Source organism: Poromitra crassiceps (assembly GCF_964638095.1).
Source record: "Poromitra crassiceps genome assembly, chromosome: 3".
Lineage (NCBI taxonomy): Eukaryota > Metazoa > Chordata > Actinopteri > Beryciformes > Melamphaidae > Poromitra > Poromitra crassiceps.
The window spans coordinates 11,707,100-11,727,111 of NC_139625.1; the positions used below are offsets into that span (position 1 = coordinate 11,707,100).

At 43.7% G+C, this 20,012-nt stretch overlaps 1 protein-coding gene across 3 annotated transcripts in view; it reads left to right on the forward strand.

Annotated features, from left to right (window-relative positions):
• LOC310774124 (uncharacterized protein) overlaps positions 1-20,012 on the forward strand; it is a 195,936-nt gene that overhangs the window by 47,316 nt on the left and 128,608 nt on the right. For all 3 annotated transcript variants that reach the window (XM_083634195.1, XM_083634196.1, XM_083634197.1), the window contains exon 6: positions 6,382-6,681. In XM_083634195.1, the coding sequence (XP_083490321.1) occupies positions 6,382-6,681 (300 nt within the window). The remainder of the gene's footprint in view (positions 1-6,381; positions 6,682-20,012) is intronic.

Here is a 20,012-nt window from a genome sequence, read left to right on the forward strand (position 1 = left end):
TTTCCGACTAAACTCAATGCAAACCCATAGAAGTCATCTTTGACGCTTATGGCAACTGCTCCCCCATTAGCCTAACTGCTCCCCCATTAGTCAACTGCTCCCCCATTGAGTTTAGTCAGAAAGGCCAAGTCGTTTCATGTGTCGCTCAAGGGTACCATGTTAGTAACAAGCGACGCACAAGGGACGGGACAAAGCGTCAATATGCTACGTGCTCGGAGTGAGAACGGGTTGGGCTTGCACACTATTTCGATCACAACAACGCCTAGGACGGACAAAAATGCTGCGGAGATCACTGGGTGAGTCGTCAGATCATAAGTAATGTGAGGAGAGGGGTCCAGGCTAAAAAAAACGAAATTCTCCTTTAAAAGAACTGGATAGGGGACGAGCCACGCCCACCCATGCATTCGGACAGAGGCTGCTCACTGGCGCATGAAGCCATCATGGAGGCGTTATTTCGAATCGCACATAGGCTCCGCAATAACCACGCCCTGTGCCCGCCTACGCAGCAGTCAAGCGCCGGGATTGGCCAGGCGCCCATGCTCACAAACACTGCAGGGCTCGCAGCCCAGCGATTTCATTAACCAACTGAATAGCTCTTGAGAGCGGACAGCGATTTCATTAACCAACTGAATTGCTCTTGAGAGCGGACATTGAAATGAATTATGGTCACAAACTGAATGGGTGAATTGGGTGGGAAGTGAAAATGGCTAATTTATGTATTCAAAGCAGACCTTCAAAACAGGAAACCCAGACATATTACTCTTGGGGTTGATGCAGGTTGATGGGATTTTCTCCCAGGGCTTTCTGAGGAGAAAGATCATTATTGCCTCAAATATCAGATTAAGACGAGATGAAAAAAGAACAATCTAACTGTGTTAGTTTTGCTAAGAAGTTTTGATGGAGAAAAATTAGTTAAAACATTGTTAATTTACCCTTTTACCGAAATCATGTTGGCAGCTCACACCGAGCTGCATGCTGGCTGAGGCCTTGTCAGTGTGCTTCTAGAGCACCTGGAGCTTGTCAATAAATCATTGTCCCATTGGCTCACGTGAGCATGGGCGCCTGGCCAATCCCGGCGCTTGACTGCTGCGTAGGCGGGCACAGGGCGTGGTTATTGCGGAGCCTATGTGCGATTCGAAATAACGCATCATGGGGGGTTTTTCTTCCTGGTTTTACTTCCTGACCATGCGGCCCAAGGTGAAGTGCGCATGTGTGCCATGACGTATTCCATGACGTCTCCCACCCCTCCCACCCATGGATGTATTAAAATAAGGAAATACACCCGTATATGGCTCTTAGTGGCTTCTGAAGAAAAAATGACCCCATAAATTTTTTTGATAATTAATAGTCGTTTTATACTTTGAGTGACACCCAGAAAAAATTCCCCTGGGTTTAACAGCTGCCGGGGTCCCTATGCAAGTGGATGGGAATAGCGCTGGGCTGTGAAGCCATTTGAACATGATGGTGAAGCCCTGTATTGCAAGTCACGTGACGCCATGCAGCCCAGAAAGGGAAATTCCCATCCACTTGCATGGGGACCCCAGCAGCTGTTAAACCCAGGGGAATTTTTTCTGGGTGTCACTCAAAGTATAAAACGACTCTTTTAATTATTAAAAAAAAAAATATGGGGCATTTTTTCTTCAGAAGCCACTAAGAGCCGTATACGGGTGTAGTTTCTTTTAATACATCCATGGGTGGGAGGGGTGGGAGACGTCATGGAATACATCATGGCACACATGCGCACTTCGCCTTAGGTAAGTAGTAAGAAGTAAAACCAGGAAGAAAACCCCCCCATGATGACTTCATGCGCCAGTGAGCAGCCTCTGTCCGAATGCATGGGTGGGCATGGCTCGTCCCCTATCCAGTTCTTTTAATTAATACATCCATGGGCTACCCAGGTGTAAATAGCTCATGTGGGGGGTTGCCCCAGTTCCCCCTTATGGTATTTGCTTCACATGAGGGGGATTTATAGGCTTCTGGGGAGGGGGGGAGGGGGGGGTCTTGTCAGTGTGCAGGCAATAAATATAAAAAATTTAAATATACTACGTGTGTGTGTGTGTGTGTGTGTGTGTGTGTGTGTGTGTGTGTGTGTGTGTGTGTGTGTGTGTGTGTGTGTGTGTGTGTGTAATTGCATTTGTGGCTGAATACTTTCTACCAACTATGGTAGGCTACCATAGAGAGCCGCAGTAACGAGTCCGGAAATCATCGATGCTAACAGCCCTGGTTCAACACAGTTTTCGCCTATGGGAGTTTTGAATGGGTTTTTGGCGCGATGCTTCTAATAAGCTCTCTGGGCAACGCTGGCTTAATGAAACGCGAACCAGATGGTAGTAACATCATCTTCACACATGAAGACCACTTTTATGAGTTTTGAAGCTTTTATGTGCCGTTAAAAGGATGGCTAGCTAGCAAACGGCTAAATGAGACTACACTTTTGAGTCGATGGGGATATATACGTCAATAACGTCACCACTTCAAAGGGCGAACACGGAAATTCTCTTTCCCTCACCTGGTTCAGCCCCGTTCAGCGCGGGGTAATCAGTGCACACATCAACAACAGTCCAGGTTGAGTGCTGACGTGACGTGGAAGCCTATGCTACAGTGTGTAGTTCTGGATTAGCTTAGCTCGAGCATTTTACTTCTAGGGCTCGCATTTACGCTTCAAAACTCATGAAAGTGGTCCTCGTGTGAAGATTATCCCGCTGAACCTTGGTTCGCGTTTGATTAAACTTGCGTTGCCCAGAGACCTTATTTGAAGCATCGCGCCAAAAACCCATTCAAAAATCCCATAGACAGAAACAGTGTTGAACCAGGAAGTTTGGGACTTCCGCATTCAGCCTACAAAAATACGTCATCCCTGCGGCTCTCTATTGGTAGCCTATATAAACCTCTATGGTATAATTTGCTGGTAACTACATTATCTTACATTTTTTCTGCAGTGTGTGTTGAGCCTGTAAGGTATATATGTAGGCTATGTTTACTATCTTTATTATAAGTGTATGGGATTAATTATGTTCCCTTTTCCTTTTGTTGTTTTGATTTAATTGTTTGTTGCCACTTGCTGTAAACTGGTGGCCTACTACGTCCAGTAGCCTACGCAGTGTTTCCCAACCAGGGGTACGTGTACCCCTAGGGGTACTTGAGCAGCTTGCAGGGGGTACTTGGAAAGATTGGGGATTACAATTTATTTACAAAATGATTAAAACATCATTCCAAGTAATTTCATAGGCCCATCTTAGTAAAACTGATGACTTTTTCCAATTGAAAACAGTTAGAATTGTATTAAAGGGGGTAATTCAAATGATTTTCATTTAATAATCAAGATGTGTTAGAGAGGCCTACTAAAAGTTTAATATCATTTTAATAAAACAAATTTCAGAAAATCATCGACACACATGAATAAGGCGGTACTTTGGCATGGCAGAACAGCTCAATGGGTACATCAAAAAGGTTGGGAACCACTGGCCTACAGTATACAGACAGTGTGAGCCCTTTCGCACTGGATGGTGGTTGTGTGCTACTTTGAGCCTGTGAACGAGGTTAGCTGTTTGCAGTGGTGGAAGAAGTAGCCTACTGAAAGTCTGTAGAAGTAGGCCTACTGTACTGCAATAGGCCTATTACTCAAACTACAAGTAAAATGACTGCTGTTAAAAAATACTTCAGTAAAAGTAAAAAGTACTCTTCTAAAAAAAACTACTTGGAGTATTAGTTACTTTTTTGGGGGCGTTATACAGATATAACGCTTGAGGGTTATCCAAACCATAACGCATATTAACTGACTACCTATATGTAAATTGGAGAAAAAAAGGTATTTATTTATTTTTTATTTAACCTTTATTTAACCAGGTAAGTCATTAAGAACAAATTCTTATTTACAATGGTGACTCTGATACAGTACATTTCAGTCTTCTACCATAGAAAAAGTCAAATGGCACACATGATGGCCAAAATGTGCCCAGATCAGGTACGCCTGGGCCTACCTGTAGTAAAACATCTGTAAAATTGCTCTGGTTCACTTTCTAAGGATTTGCTTTGATACAATCACTCATAAGATATTACTCTACTGCTCCATAGAAGAATTTGGCTGCCAACCCATGATTTTTAGGTGGTTTTCATCCAAAATAGTGTTGCTTTTTTGGAGGAGCTGAATTTTTAATCTTTTGCCATGTTCTAACTGATTTTACTCTGATACAGTACATTTTTCATTGATTCTGACACTTCTACATCAATCTCACAGGTGTTGGCTAGCTTTTGAATTTTTTATTTTCAGAAAATACCCTGTAGTTGTGGAAATGTACTCCATTCAGTTTGGGCATGTCATTTTCGGGCAGGTGAGCTGAAAAATAGGCTTAGGGATTAAGGGATTAAGGTTAACACCTTACTGACTATAGAAAAGAGACTTCATCTACCTTGGCTTGCTGGTGGTATCTGTTGTCAGTCTGACGCTCCCAGGGAGACCAGCCGGTCACATGAACTCACTTTTCATTTCGTTCTTCGTTTCCGTCTGGCCTATGAAGTCCTGGGAGGGCTTCTGCAGAAACTGCAAAGCGTACGAGCCAATCAGCGACCTGCCTCGTAGTTGACATCGTAACCGGCCAATCAGGAACGCAACTAGCAAAACAATAATGGCTGCCTCCTTGCCGGTCCGCCTCAAGGAGTAATGTTCAAGATTCAAGATTCAAGATTTTTATTGTCACTCCGTAGTACAAGTATCACGTGTGAGATTCTTGTCTAATGTCAGCGTTCGTTGAGTTTAAAAGCCATAAATTGCAGTTATTGCAGTTATTGCAGTACAAGGAAAATGTGTTTTTGCCATCCTGCAGAGTGGATTTGGGTTTGACTGGATCCAACGCTGATTGGCTGAAGGAGTTGTCTGTCAAGGCAACTACACCCGCCCAACTTTCACCCACTGCAAACACTGGGTGAATGCTTCAGGCCAGACAGAAACAAAGAACGAAATGAAATGTGAGTTCACGTGACTGGCAGGTTTACCAGGCTAACTTATCTGTGCTGCTAACAATCTTGGTCAGGTCTCCCTTGAAAAATACCTGGTTAAATAAAGGTAAAAAATAAATAAATAATATTATAAAATGGCTCTCTCAAATCAAGCAATCTGATTGGTTCACAGCCATTGTATAATTCCAGTAACCAAGTTCAATAACCCATGGCCATGGGTTATTGGTTACCATGGCAACTCTCTTACTAAATGGCAGCGCTGCGCTCGAGCCAAACAGCTTTCTCCTGATCTGCTGTATGGAGGGTCACTAGTCCTTCAAGTCTTTGTACAATGAGTCATTATGGACGCATGATGGCGCAACTCTCTTACTAAAAGTACGTTACTTGGTGTCGGCATACGGCCCTGGGGCCGGTTGCACCAACTGGTCTTACACTGGTCTTAACTGCCTGTAACAGAGATCTCCGCGGAGACCTTTTTGACCGTCATCGTCGTAACTGCGGTCAACTGAGCCGTGTTCGTCGTAACACCGCCAGTTCGCTGTCTTTGAAAGCACGACGTTAGATTATAACTAACTAGTTGTGTGGCTTAGCCTTCCAAAATGTTGCCGTTAGTTTTTTAGAAGTTAATACATAGAATTGGGAACGTTACATTCAATTTCATTCAGACTGTCTTTCTGGCTCAATCGCCGCCATTGGTGCAACCGGCCCCTGGTCGGGCTTTGCTCTCAGCAAGCGCCAGGATTGGCCAATGTCGACTTCAGTCTCCAGAACGATCCAATCAAATCACCCGCACGTCTATCTTCTTGCTAGAGGTCCTGCCTTACAGTAGTGTTTCAACTGACTCTTAAAGAAAAACCATGCCAGTCGGACTTATAGTATTATTATTATTATATTATTATACTTGGAAACCGTTTTATAAAAGCAATATAGCACTCGAGCAGCGTGTGTTGTGAAATATATCACACTGATAAGCTGTTATCCCACTCGGCCTGCGGCCTCGTGGGATAACAGCTTATCAGTGTGATATATTCATCACAACACACTTGCTCTCATGCTATATTGCTTAAATATACAATTTTCTCAACCAATTCACCTTATGCAGCCCCGCCCACTTGACCCATTGTATCGTGACTTCCTGTTCAAAACGCTGGCTGTTTTATCTGCTCAAACTAGTCTGACTCACCTGGTCAAACTTAGTTTAACTCACATTATGAGTCAGACTAGGTTTATGAGTCACAGGAAGTGTAAATACCATCGGAACCTCAGATGGTATTTACACTTCCTGTTAATCTCTCAAGCCAGACGGTCTCTTCTGAAAAAGGTGAATATGAATGCAGGTTTCACCCATCACAGAGAACTGAAAGGCCGAAAAGTGTCGTAAACTTACTTTCAACTTGACTCTGATAAATTGTTCTCTCTTTGTAGCTCAAGAGGAAACACCATACCGTCAGTTGGGAGGAACACTTGACTTGCTGCCAGACACTTCTGCTGTTTCCAAACCCCTAACCGACATCCTGTGGAAACATGGGGTCAATATGGTGGCAGAATGGATCCAGAGTATCAGTCTAACTGTGGACTACTATGCACAATTTAAAGGCCGCACACACCTGAATACATCGACTGGACGTTTGGTTATCAAAGATTTGGCTAAAAGTGATGGTGGAGTGTATTCTGTGGACCTCAACAACAAACTCCAGAGCAAGACATATGAGCAGATTGTAATCAGTAAGTATGAATACTGTCCTGCAAAATTGTTTATGTTTTAAGGATAGGTTAAGCTTAAGGGTTAGGTTTAGGCATTTTAGTGGTTAGTTTTATGTTATTCAGATGAGAGAGGAGGCCGAATTTACTGATTTACTGATTATTTTGACAGACAGGCAGATCAAATGACACTTTAATTAGGCATAATAATGTATTAATTACACTATGATCTTCTCTAAAATTAGGTGGAAAGAAATGCACACACACGCCACGCACACACACACACACACACATACGCACACACACACACACACGCGCGCGCTCGATTCCTATAGGCTGGCCCGCTGAGCGGGCATGCCTGTCCTGCAGCTTGCCGAAGGCCAGCTCGCATATGCAGCTTGGCTGCTGCGTGGCCTCGCCCGCAGCTCGGCTGCTGCCTGGCCTTGCCTGCCCTATTGGTGCGCGCAATGTCTCCCTCAAAAGGTACTGTAGAGTGGAGGAGAGAAGATGAATAACTAGAACTTCTCTCCTGTTTTCTCCATCAACAGACAAAGTCCCAAAGCCCTCGGTGTCACGTAGGCCGCTATCTTGTTCTTCTTCCTCTCCCAACTGCACTCTGAGCTGTGATGGAAACATCACAAATGCTGGACCAGTCACCTACAGCTGGAGGACAGATGGAGGAGCCTGGGAAGAGTCAACGCAGCTGAAGAACATCACCAATGATGACAAATGGCACAAGGTTAAAAACATCTCCTGCCAAATGAAGAACCCACTTGGTGCCAAAGAGAGTGAACCCCATGACAATCCATTCTGGTTAGGTATGTACTGTACAAGGCTGGGGAGTAACGGATTACATGTAACAGGATTATGTAATCAGATTACCAAAAAGGTAACTGTATTCACTGACAGTTACAGAAGACAAGATCTAGTCAAGATTAGTTACATTTAATAAAAATTGGGATTACTAGCATGATTACAAATTTAAAATACATTTTAAAATAAAGAATGATGTGCACACATTTAGTAAACACAAGCTTTAGCGGGGAGTGCTAATACAGCCTGCCCAACTGCTGCTGGAGCTGGGGAACACAGCAGCTAACTAACAGAGAGACTCCTCCGACCGTAGTGAATCTAAACTGTCTAAAATCACTAAAATACTACAAATACACAACTGTAACATTTACACTAAGTCAGATAATATATGCAAACGGAACGATTTAGGTAACCTCTCTCTCTCTCTCCCTCGGTCTCTCTGTCTCTCTCTCTCTCTCCCTCGGCCTCTCTGTCTCTCTCTCTCTCTCTCTCTCTCTCTCTCTCTCCCTCGGCCTCTCTGTCTCTCTCTCTCTCTCTCTCGATGATTCTTCTGTCGACTCAGAGCCGTTGGTTTATAGGGTGGAGGAAGCGGTGGTGTGTGTGTGTGTGTGGGGGGGGGGGGGGGGGGGGGGGGGTAGTTAGTGGTTGGCAGAGATAGAAGTAACTCTTAAAGTCCCTGGAAACCAGAAATATTTCTTTATTATTTAGCATTTTGAGTTCATCACATCACAGGACCCTATGTTAATAAGCCACCAGCCAAATCTGAACGATGATGAACGTCGCAAAGTATATAAATTTAGGTTTGACAGTCTGGCAAAAGTCATGAGAATCAATTACTTTTTAGAGTGCATTTTCTCCTGCGGACTGTGTGGGCGTGTCCCGTCTGCAGCAGGGATATTTCTCTCCTCCGAGAGAGAGAGAGAGCGCGAGAGAGAGGGGGGGAGGGAAAGCGCGTGTACAAAGGTTATATAGAGCTTATGACGTCATAAGCTCCTGCAGGCCCGGCTCCAGACCCAAGTTACAGAGGGGGCCTGCCCCTAGCTTGGGGGGGCCAAGCTACCCAAGGGGGGTCCAGGGGGATTCTCCCCCGGAAGAAGATTTTGTACATTTTAAAGTAAAATTCGTCAACCTAGTGCATTTGAGAGCAAAATGAAGAGGCTAAATCTGTGAAGAACTACACACATCTCTAATGTGTTGTGACTTTACAAATAATTAGGCCTAAACAATTAATATTAAGTGTATTTACACATTGTGCACAAATTGCATTCATTGTGACAAATTTACAATAGTTAATATCCAGCCAGAATCATTGCAAATGGATGTTCAAAGTAACAGTTAGCAATAGCATTCAGTTAATCAATGCCTAATGACAGCCAGATTCCATGTTAAACTTTAAAACAGAAAAACGAATGGGGGGGCCAGTTTGTTGAATGGGGGGGCCCGGCCCGGTCAGGCCCGCCCCTAACGCCGGGCCTGAGCTCCTGCATTTTAGCACCTCGCGCACTGCTCTCTTCAATGAGGAAGTATCTTGTAGAATCTTGTAGAAAAGTGTTGATTTTAAGGCTTTGGGTTGAAAGTAATGCATAAAAATTTCGGAGGCATATAATTACTAACATAAGACCCTAAATAACATAGTTAGAACGTTTTTGTGGATTTTGGTTTCCAGGGACTTTAAGTATAGATTTCTCGGGTATCTGTACTTTACTGAGTATTTATTTTTATTTTTATTTATTTTTATTTAGTATCTGTACTTTCTACTCCTTACATTTTCAAGACAAGCTCGTTACTTTAGTTTTAATGCACAACAATGATTAAAGAAAGACCAAGAAGAAACAGGGCAGAATGAATAGAGATGGCTCCGCCAATAGTATGAAATGGCACTCGTCCGGTCCCCTAAATGTCAGCTTGTGATTGGCTCTCTCTCTCAATGTTACGAAACTTCATTGGCTAGTCTCCTAAAGGGGCGTGGACATAACCTGGAAAAGAAGTGCACAGTCCACCCACCACAACACATGTATCGATGTATCAGAACAACGCACCAAACGTGAGAACGCTGCCATAAAAGAGACGAGAGACGGACACTCGGTCGCGCTGAGAAATCGCGTCTGTGAATAGTGATGTTCATGTCAGCCAGAGGAACCAGCAACATGAGCGCCGCCGCCCAAAGTGAGGTTGAAATTGTCAACACTGCAGACTCGAACGAGCCAGAGGCTCTGGCAGTGTAGCACTTTTTTTCAAGTCTTGTTTACATGGCGTAATAGTTGTCTGATCAGACACTAGAGAAAAAACACAAGACAAGCACAAACACAGGGTATAGTCAGGGATGTATTACCGAACGGGCTTACCGGGCCCAAGAGCTCATGAACGGGCCTACCCGGGCCCAAGGGCTCATGAACGGGCCTACCGGGCCCAAGAGCTCATGAACGGGCCTACCGGGCCCAAGAGCTCATGGACGGGTCTACCGGGCCCAAGAGCTCATGAACGGGCCTACCGGGCCCAAGAGCTCATGAACGGGCCTACCGGGCCCAAGGGCTCATGAACGGGCCTACTGGGCCCAAGGGCTCATGAACGGGTCTACCGGGCCCAAGGGCTCATGGGGACCATAACCCAGAGCCTATTCACAGGGCCACCGCGTCTCTTGCCCGGGACAAAATGATCCCTTAGGGCCCCAACCCTTTATTTTTGACAAAATGTTCCATAAGCTTATGGACAATATAAGGTTGTTGTGCTTTTGGCTTTAATTGAGTGTACCTGTGCTGTAAATCCTGTGTTATTCACAATTAGCACCATGCCACCAGCCAAATGCTGGTAAAATATGCAAGTGGCTGGTAGATTTGCTTCACTCACCATCCCAAAAAACAATGGTAATCTATTGAGTTGCTGGTAAAATTTGAACATTCACTAGCGACTGGTGGACTAAAAAGTTAATTTTTGAACCTGTATTGAGATACAGGTGAATTTATTTCTTATTATTGTGATGTTGCTTTAAGTGTTCAGCTGGCTGTGCTGTAAATCGTGTTGAGATGCAGGTGAATGTGTGTTAGTTATTCTGGCCGTGATTCTCCGTATGTGCGCTGTGAGGGGGGGGCCCTTTGCCCAGGGGCCCATCATCTCATAATCCGCCTATGGGTATAGTTCTTGCACAAAGGATAGTTACATCTTGTCTTGTGTTTTTGAATCTTAGTGTATGTGCTCCTTTGCAACAGTTAAACATTTGTGATTAACTATTTGCATATTCATACAGTATATCCTGGAAATATTAATGAGGGAGGAATAGATGTCATTTTAAGGATTTTAATGGGATAATTTGACTGTTTTTGTGGAAAAACCACAGCACACATTATTAATCAAAATAGAGTTTTAAGATGTATAAAAGGGGATATGTATGTATGTATTTTCGCTTGTGAAACAATCTTCAGTCTGTGTATATCAATATTTGTGTTTAATAGCGGTCAATGACTGATGGAAAAAAAGTTCACCGGTTCTATTATTGTGCGTAATTGCGCGGAGCCAATCTCCCAGCATGCATTGGGCTAATACATTTAGATAATAAATAGCATCCAAATTAGCCTAAATAGATAGAAAGCTCGATAGAAATAATGTGTATTACACAACATGCAATTGTAGAACATTTCAATATTGGACAAAATATAATCTCGAAATCAAAACACAACCCTATGTGAAACATATATGTCATCCTGGTGGTATAAATATCCCTCGCAGACTTAACATAATTTAGGAGATGAGTGAGCCGTAACTTGGTTCTACTGTGACTTCCTAACGGCTCTTGCACCCCTACAATGGCAAAATCACACCTGCCAAAATCGCTTTTCCGCTGTGATGCAGCGTTTTGTGGCCGTGGAAACCAGCTTCCAGCTTGGAGCTGTGGCCTGTAGAAACGTTTTCAGGTAGATGTACACAGAAGGGTGGTTGGACGAAATGTATAGGAAGAGCTGTCATTGGGTAGCTTTAACGAAAGGTCCCGCCCTAGTCCCGCCCCGCGAGAGTTAAGCCGCTCGGAGACAAGCCGCCTCTAGTCTGCGACAGTGAAACGCTTGCCGGTTCCAGCGGCAGGCGGCGCGAGGTTGAAATTGACCAATCAGACGCGGAAATAGAGCAAGACAGCCTATCAAGATGCAGCGTCAAAGAGGCTTTCAAGCTCTGCATGCCACCGAGCATTTCATGGTGTGCAAGAGCCGTGAGACGACTTATCTGCGCTGCGCTGGGCGCTGGCGCCTATAGGCCAATGCAACGATAGAGCCCATATATATTTTGTGATGCCATGTCTTGTTTGTTTGCTCGACTTTATTCCAGTGGGTTATTCGCGCTGGAAATGTACTTCCATATTATTCACAGAAAAACGCCACTGATTCGCCAGATACTGTACACGCCTACTGTCTGGATAGGCCAAGCACAAAGATCGACAGATAGGACCGCCAAAGAGAAACAATGCACCGGGACATACCAAACAGTTTGGACAGGAGGGGTGTAAATGAAGCAACTCAGTAGTTGTTGAAGTCAGAAAAGCAAACATACACACACAAAAAAAGTTGATATATTTTTATCGAATCAAAATTGTATACCCCTCCCCTGGACTCAAATTAAAGAGAGTGTACCCTCCCTAAATTTAAAACAAGATGACCCTCCCCTATTTTCCTCCAGTGGACCCTTCCCTAAATAACGAACGGTCCCTTATTGGCCAAAACTTTCATAGCGATGCAGCGCTACTTTGTAACATTACTGTTGCCTGTCTGAATGATCCGGACGATGTTGTTAACGATAATTATGTTGTTTTTGCGCTTCAATGACGAGCGTACGTTTTAGTGAGCTCTCCCTCTCCCTTTGAAGTGTTGTGAGAGAGAGGGCCTAGAGACGGAGGGGTTAGTGCTGACCTAGCAAGCTAACTTGAGCTAGAGATCCTGAGTTTCCAAACTACACACACACAAAACATAAACACAAAGCTGCCCCTTGTTAGCTCAATCTTGTGACTAAGATATTCAATAAAAACAATATTTTGTCCAACCACAGATTTAGCTCCTACATCAACGAACGTCACATGTAGCTTTAGCTCAAGGATGGGCAACTTTGATGATAGAGAGGGCCACAAAAGATTTCCTCGGTACCAGAGGGCCAGATTGTGACCGTGCACTTCCACCAGTAGCCTACTGTAACACCATCACTTTGGTTTAAGTTTATTAAAAGTTTATTATACCAACATTAATATTTTTCATATTAAAATTTAGTAATTCTTCCATTTAGATTCAAGTCAAGTCAAGTTTATTTATATAGCCCTAATTCACAAGCATGTCTCAGAGGGCTTCACAGAGAATATGTCTAGCTAATTCTAGCTGACACAACAGTAGCAAATTACAGAATAAAGATAACACGTTGAACAATTGATAGAGAAATATAGAAACACCATTAGCGCCATGTTCTGGGATGTACTGTGTAAAACACAGATTTGTGGTCTAACCTAACCTAACCTAACCCAACAAAAAACATCTGCCTTGTGTAAAAAAAAGAAAAACAAAGGAAATTGACCCAGGGGCCACACTGAGTGGCGGGCCGCCAGTTGCCCACCCCTGCTTTAGCTAATCACTCCCTGCTAACGTGAGCTCCTGTTGCCAAATCTCACGAGTGTGTTGCTCAGACAGAGACAGGTCTTGAACAAAGTTAATTTTCTCCTTTTCTGTCTGTCTGAAAAAGGACATTTTAGTGTCAGAATGTGATGTGCGTGTTGCGGAAAATGGGCCCAATATTCCGAAAAACATGGCGGCTTGTTTCAAACTTTCTCTTCAACTATGAAAATGTGTTACTGAAAACATTTGATGTCTACAATAAGCTATGCAGTGTTTAAATCCGCCTTTGTTTGGATTCAGGACGGTTAGTTTAACAACAATAAAATAATTTGCAACAGTAAAAAGTGTCATATATGTAACAAGCAGCTTCACACATCACATCACACAGTAAAAAAATATTATGTCGTTTTATTTTATTTATTTGAAACAGAAGTTACAAGTGTGATTATATGGTATGTGAGCATAAGATGGACGGTTACTCAAATGGTTTTGCATCATTTGGGACTGGAATACCAAGACATTATTTTATCTTTAGTAAAGGTTCTTTGATTTTTGGACTTGTATCTATCTTCTATCTACTGTATAGTACACTATTCTACATCAATAGCATTTTGTGTGTTTGTTTGTTTGTTTGTTAACACGTTCACTGCCAATGACGTATTAATACGTCAAAAAAAATCCAACGGTTGACTGCCAATGACGTATTAATACGTCAAAAAAATGATTTTTTTTTTTTTGACCGTGGGATGTGCATCTAACCCTTTTACATCTCTTATATAAATATTGGAGCCACCGAACGTGTACAACCCATTCCACCGACCCACTAAGTGGCGACAGTGCTCTCCTGACTAGAGGAAGGCAAGCAAAAAGCAGTGTGAGGAAGCCATTCTCATGAAAATGGATGTTTTCGCGCTGATTGCTGGCGGTGCGGGATTGCAAATTTGCATAATAGATTACGGGTGGAACACACTTTGAAACACGCAGCATAAATATGACCAGAATCCAAAAGCTTCATCAAAGCTCTCAACCGAAACTCCAAGAAACGAGCGCGCCCATCCAGACTTGCCCAGCGGCCGCCAGCAGACAGGCACAGTAGCAGCAAAGCAGTGAGCCTGGTGACGCGAGGTTACAGCAGCAACAGAAACAAGCTTGTGACACGCCCGCTGCAGCCAAGAAGAACACACACGGAGGGAGGAGTTTGAAGGAGAGGGGTGTTTCCTGCTGTTATGGAGGAAATGACTGTTCAAAACTATTGTTTAGATGTCTGACGTCTTACTGATGCCAAAAATGAATGGTTAAAGTGACTGTTCTATCGAATTTCACAAAAAGCCGTTTATCTCAGAATAAATTTTCAGATGCTGAACCATGCTGTATTCAACTGCTAATGCTTACATAACTACTAACTCTACAAACTAACTCTTTTAGACAGAGAAAGCACACATTCTATTAGTTCTTTTGAGATATTGTGTGTTCACAAAATCCTAACAGAAACGAATCCTCGGCTCTTGAAAGATGAGCCAGAATCCTCAAAAAAAAAACTTGGCAGAAGCTAACTACAGTATTGAAAAACGGCTGGCAGTGAATGTGTTAATTGTGGGTTGACCATGAAGGACGAATAAAACCCACTTAATGAATCCTTTGACCTGAAAGTGAATCAAACTCACCAATAACTAAGCGTTGTCTTTAAACAGCTCCATCTAACGGGTGGGTTGCTGCTGCTGTAGTTGTCCCGATTGTCCTGGTTCTCCTGATTGTTGCTGCTGTGACTGCGGTGCTGAAATTGAGTAAGTATTTTTTTTATTTGCTGTAAGTTTTCACATGAGAGTTAAGTTCCTCATCAGAAGCTACATGCTACATATTTTGCTGTTATTGTGCTTTGTTTTATTGTGTGTGTGTGTGTGTGTGTGTGTGTGTGTGTGTGTGTGTGTGTGTGTGTGTGTGTGTGTGTGTGTGTGTGTGTGTGTGTGTGTCTGTGTGTGTGTGTGCGTGTGTGTGTGTGTGTGTGTGTGTGTGTGTGTGTGTGTGTGCGCGCAGAGAACATTAGAGGGGCAGGGGCTCAAGTTCATAAAAGGGCACTACGGAAATTTGAGGCAATTTGAAGGCCAATTTAGGGGTATAACTCATTTTAAATATTCCGATTTTAACCAGATTTAGAGGAATATCTCATTTTAGGATGAGACTTACACAGAAAAATAACTCCACAAACTGAATAATATTAGTATATAAAAGTTGCACGCTGTTGCAATACTGTTGTGAAATCATTTAAGCATCAATATTTATTTGCTCCTTTTCTCCCTTTAGGTTGTTGTACACTACAACAGATAGCAACACAGGCAGAAACATTGAATGCTACTGAGTGAGGCTTGTAATATACCATGCATTTTAACCATAATTCTAAAGCAAGACAGAAGATTTAGATAAGGTGTATTAGAAAATTGTTTATTTTTTGCTGATTCAACAACACAACATCCCTTTCCAATAGTGTAAAGTAAAAAATATTTTCAAGAGCAACAATTCTGCATTTGTTCCCTATATTTTGGTTATTTATTTATTGGGTGGTTTATTTATTTATGTATTTATTTATTCATTCATTCATTCATTTAAGTCGAACAAGAGCCACAACAACTACCCAGGCCAGTAGCCATAAATGAGGCTCACTCAGTCATCACTGGCTAGTGGCTACGGAATACATATCGATATCAGACAAAGCCGAATTACAGTTGCAGTTATTTAACTCCGTTTTTGCTACATAGACCACCATAAGATGTGATTTGCATCCCCTCCAGACCAGAGGCCTGCCCTTAGTGCCCTGGCACATAGACACAGACTTTAAAGCATAAAAAAGCATCGAGGTGACTTCCATGTTTTGGGGGCTCTCTCCTAGCACATGAAGGCTGAGTTTGGTAATCAACATCCAGGTAGAGGTGATCTCGACATCTCGGTGTTGGCGGGGAGTAAAACGGCATTACAGGCTGCTGCATGCCTGTCTCAGACAGGCATGCAGCAGCCTCTGCACCGCCGAAATTTCAACATGAAACTGAAATGGGGGGGGGGTGGCTCTCTGTATAATTATTTGTTTTGACAAACATACATACCTGATTCACGTTGACTGACTGATATATCTGTCAGACTGTGTGTGCCGGCTGTGCTGCTGTCGGTCTGCATGTGGTTGCTCTGGCTGAGTGGAGTGCGCACTGCTGGAGTGGGTGGGGACGGGCCACGCTGCTGCCTTCAGGGGCGGTTTAGAAAAACACTGCTCCATGCAGAGGCCTATGACAAATGGTGCATTCAAGGCCAAGAGAGCTCGGAAAAGGCATTTATCTTTGAATGCTGCCTTCAGTGACGGCATGGAAAGGGCAATGTCCATACAAAGCACCATTGGAAATGCATTCATGGTCAGGAAAGGGCACTTTTTACAGACTGAAAAAAAGGCAGGGGCTCAAGCCCCCTTTGATGTCTATGTGCCTGTGTGTGTGTGTGTGTGTGTGTGTGTGTGTGTGTGTGTGTGTGTGTGTGTGTGTGTGTGTGTGTGTGTGTGTGTGTGTGTGTGTGTGTGTGTGTGTGTGTGCATGTGGACGCCTGCAGGCAGACATGGCAACACATGATGAGACCACACATTGATGAATTATTGTCATTCTCTTTGTGTTCATTTCAGAGCCGGCTTGGTTGAAGAAAAAGCCTGTTAAAGCTGAAACAGGTGAGCATTTTCCACCGAAACATATTCAGAAAACCATCTTAAAGGGACAGTTCAGTTTGTTTTATGTGGGGTTGTATGAGGTACTTGCATACAGTCAGTGTACTACATGCAGTAAAATGCAGTTTGGAGAAATGAAGGCACAGAGAGCTGTCTGCTGAGTGTGAAGGGGGCCATGAGCAGAAACATAAAAACAACAACAGAGAAAATACATGAAATGCTTCTATAGTGCTCACCTGCCATAATCAAAGTCTCCACATTCCACAAGCTCTGAGATGCCAAGTTGACATAAAATGACATCATTTACACCCTGTTTCTAGCTGAAATCTTCACTATAGCCAGCTGGTACAGCAGCCCCATCAATCCCCCCCCCCCCCCAACAAATAGGGAATTCTTCAATCAGGAGTCATGACGATGGTGGTGGTCAGGGAGGAGGTGGGGCGAAAACAACTGCTTCAGCGATGATGATTAGCAACTGAGAATGACACATGGCACATACACAGCACATAGCAAACAGAGTAAAACATGGACCCTGATATACTACGCTGATTAGGTGATTGGGATCAGCTGGAAAGGAATAGCTTGGGCTGATTGGTTATTGCCACATGTGTGGTAAACTGTGAATGGGTGAGGAGACAGCATCAGAGAAAGGGAGTGAGCCTAACAATGAATGGGTTATACATCCTCAAAGAAGGGGGGCGTGCACTGTGATATGACCAGAACTGGGCGTTAGCTGTTAAGTAGTCTTCATTATTGAAAATAGTCCAAGACATTATTTCTGGCGCTGTTGCATTAATTGTCTATTATGGCCGACTGAACGGGAGGCAGCTGTACCGTTCACTAGCATTGTAGTGCTAAGCTAAGTAGCAGCGAGGGCTGTAGCGCACTTTGTAGGGAACGCACGATGGGCAAGCTACTTGGAAAATGTAGTAAGCTAAGCTATCAGTTACTCTAGATTAAATATAGCTAAACTACATTGAAGCTATCCCCAGATAAATGTAGCAAGCTAAGCTACGAGCAACATGGCAAAAGCAGCTTGCTACATCAAAGCTACTTTTTTTCTCACATTTAATCAACTTCATGTCAAAGAACAACTTTCCACCAAACAAATAGGCAGGCAAAAAAAAATTGCATTTTGATTGTTTATTATATTATAAAACACACTGAAACTCTCACTGGCACAATATTAAAAAACAGACAATAAAACCTGAATGTCTTTCAGGTTTATCACTGCCAGTGGCTCCCTCCGGCTCTGCCATCTTTCAAAGTTCGTTGCTGATATGACTTCGCCAGCACATGACATATTTTGCCACCCAGTCTTCATTGCCTAAACCCAACCCAATCAGAGGCAGAGTAGTGCCGGGTCTTGCTGCAAGAGAGGCAAGGATGCTAAAAAGCAAGGATAAGACAACAACACTTGTTGTCCGTCATAATGGAACTGGAAGTGCTTTATTGGCTACACAGGCACACTTGACATTATGCAATGTGTCCTCCTGTTTAATCCAAACCACAGCAGAAATCTCCACTGCATGCTTTGCTCATGGATTTTCTCTGGCGAGTAGCTTGTAGCTTTTGCGGGAAGCTACAAGCTACTTGGGTCTATAAATAGCTTAGCTACTGAAAAAGCTACTTGGTTCAAAAGTAGTGAAGCTACCACTAAGCTACTGAGAAATGTAGTTAAGCTATGTAGCTTCGCTACTTGTAGCAAGCTACTGCCCAACACTGCGCACAATGACGATACAGGCATCCACATTATCCATTTACTGTGGGCAATATGGTAAATTAATCTCCCCAAATGTTGCCCTATCCCTTGAACTCTCTTTCCGGACCATGAAATGCTCTTTCCCTCTCTGCAGTTTATGACACAGTAGCAGCAGCTAATGGTGCAGAAAATGGTAAGTCTTCATTGTTTCTTCATGGTTTCGGGTACTCACCACAAGATTATTAATCCATAGTTACATCAAACATCATTTTCGTAGTAAATCCCCACACCGAGTTACTTCCTTGTTTGCTGTACCAGTGTTTCCACTGTACACTGTTCCACTGTGTGCCGCACATGTGCCGTACACCTGGTGACCATGTTTAGAAAGTGGTTGCGTTATCTATTTACCTTAAAAAAAGATAGTTTCTCTGCATTTGGATACCTTTTCCCCCAATACTAACTAAGTGGACGAGTGTAGCTCACTGTATACTGTATGGAGAGTAATGGTAAAGGCATTGTGTATCTTGGTTATGTGTGAGCGATATGGCAAATGGATGAAACTCCCAAAAAGTTGCCGTATACCTTTAACAATTCAATGGATGTCCGTTACAAGCCCTTGACAATGCCAACAGAGTTCCCACAATGTTGATTAGCCTACCAGTGCCACATAGCTCTCTGTATTTCACAGTACCAGAGTTGAAATCTCATGTTGCCCGGCGTCATTCCCACGCTGGCCTGGAGCATGTGCACCTGAGACTTCCGCCCGGCCGAGCCGGCTAGTTTCAGGTTTAGTCCAGGCCCTTAGGGAGATATTAGGGTCATTTCATTTTTCAGAGCACCAAATGTTGCAGATGTAGCCCAGGGTATGCTAACTTGATTTAGCTAGAGCGCCCGAGCCTGCGACCCTCGGAATCGCCATGGCGCCATCTTTTTTTTTTTTTTTTGCCTCTACTATTCAACCTAGAAAGGTGGTTTTGGTGTCTACCTCTAGGTTTTAAGGCTAAATGAATATAACTGAATGGGCATCCGCCATCCGGGTAGTGTAGCAGTAGATTCCCTGCCTACCAACAAGAGGGGTGCAGGTTTGTGTCCTCGTGTTACCTCCGGCTTGGTCGCGTGGTGCCTGCGGGAGGGAAGCCGGATTGAGGGAACTGGCCTTGTCGCTGCACTAGCGCATCCTCTGGTCGGTCGGGGCCGCCTGTTCGGAGGGAAGGGAACTGGTGGGAATAGCGTGATCCTCCCACGTGCTACGTCCTACTGGTGAAGCTCCCGCTGTCAGGTGAAAAGAAGCGGCTGGCTACTGCGCATGTCTCGGAGGAAGCATGGTGCTAGTCTACGGCTCTCCCCAGATCGGCAGAGGGTGGAGCAGCGACCGGGGCAGCAGGGGGAAATTGGCCAAGTACAATTGGGGGGGAAATGTTGACAAATAGATAATTATTTATTGACAAATCCAAGATGGCGTCCCTATTCACTAAATTCCAGTGAATAGGGTCAATTCTTTAACTAATAGATATCATCATGAAACTTCCCCAGTTGTTTACTTACATGAAGACAACATTTTTCTCTA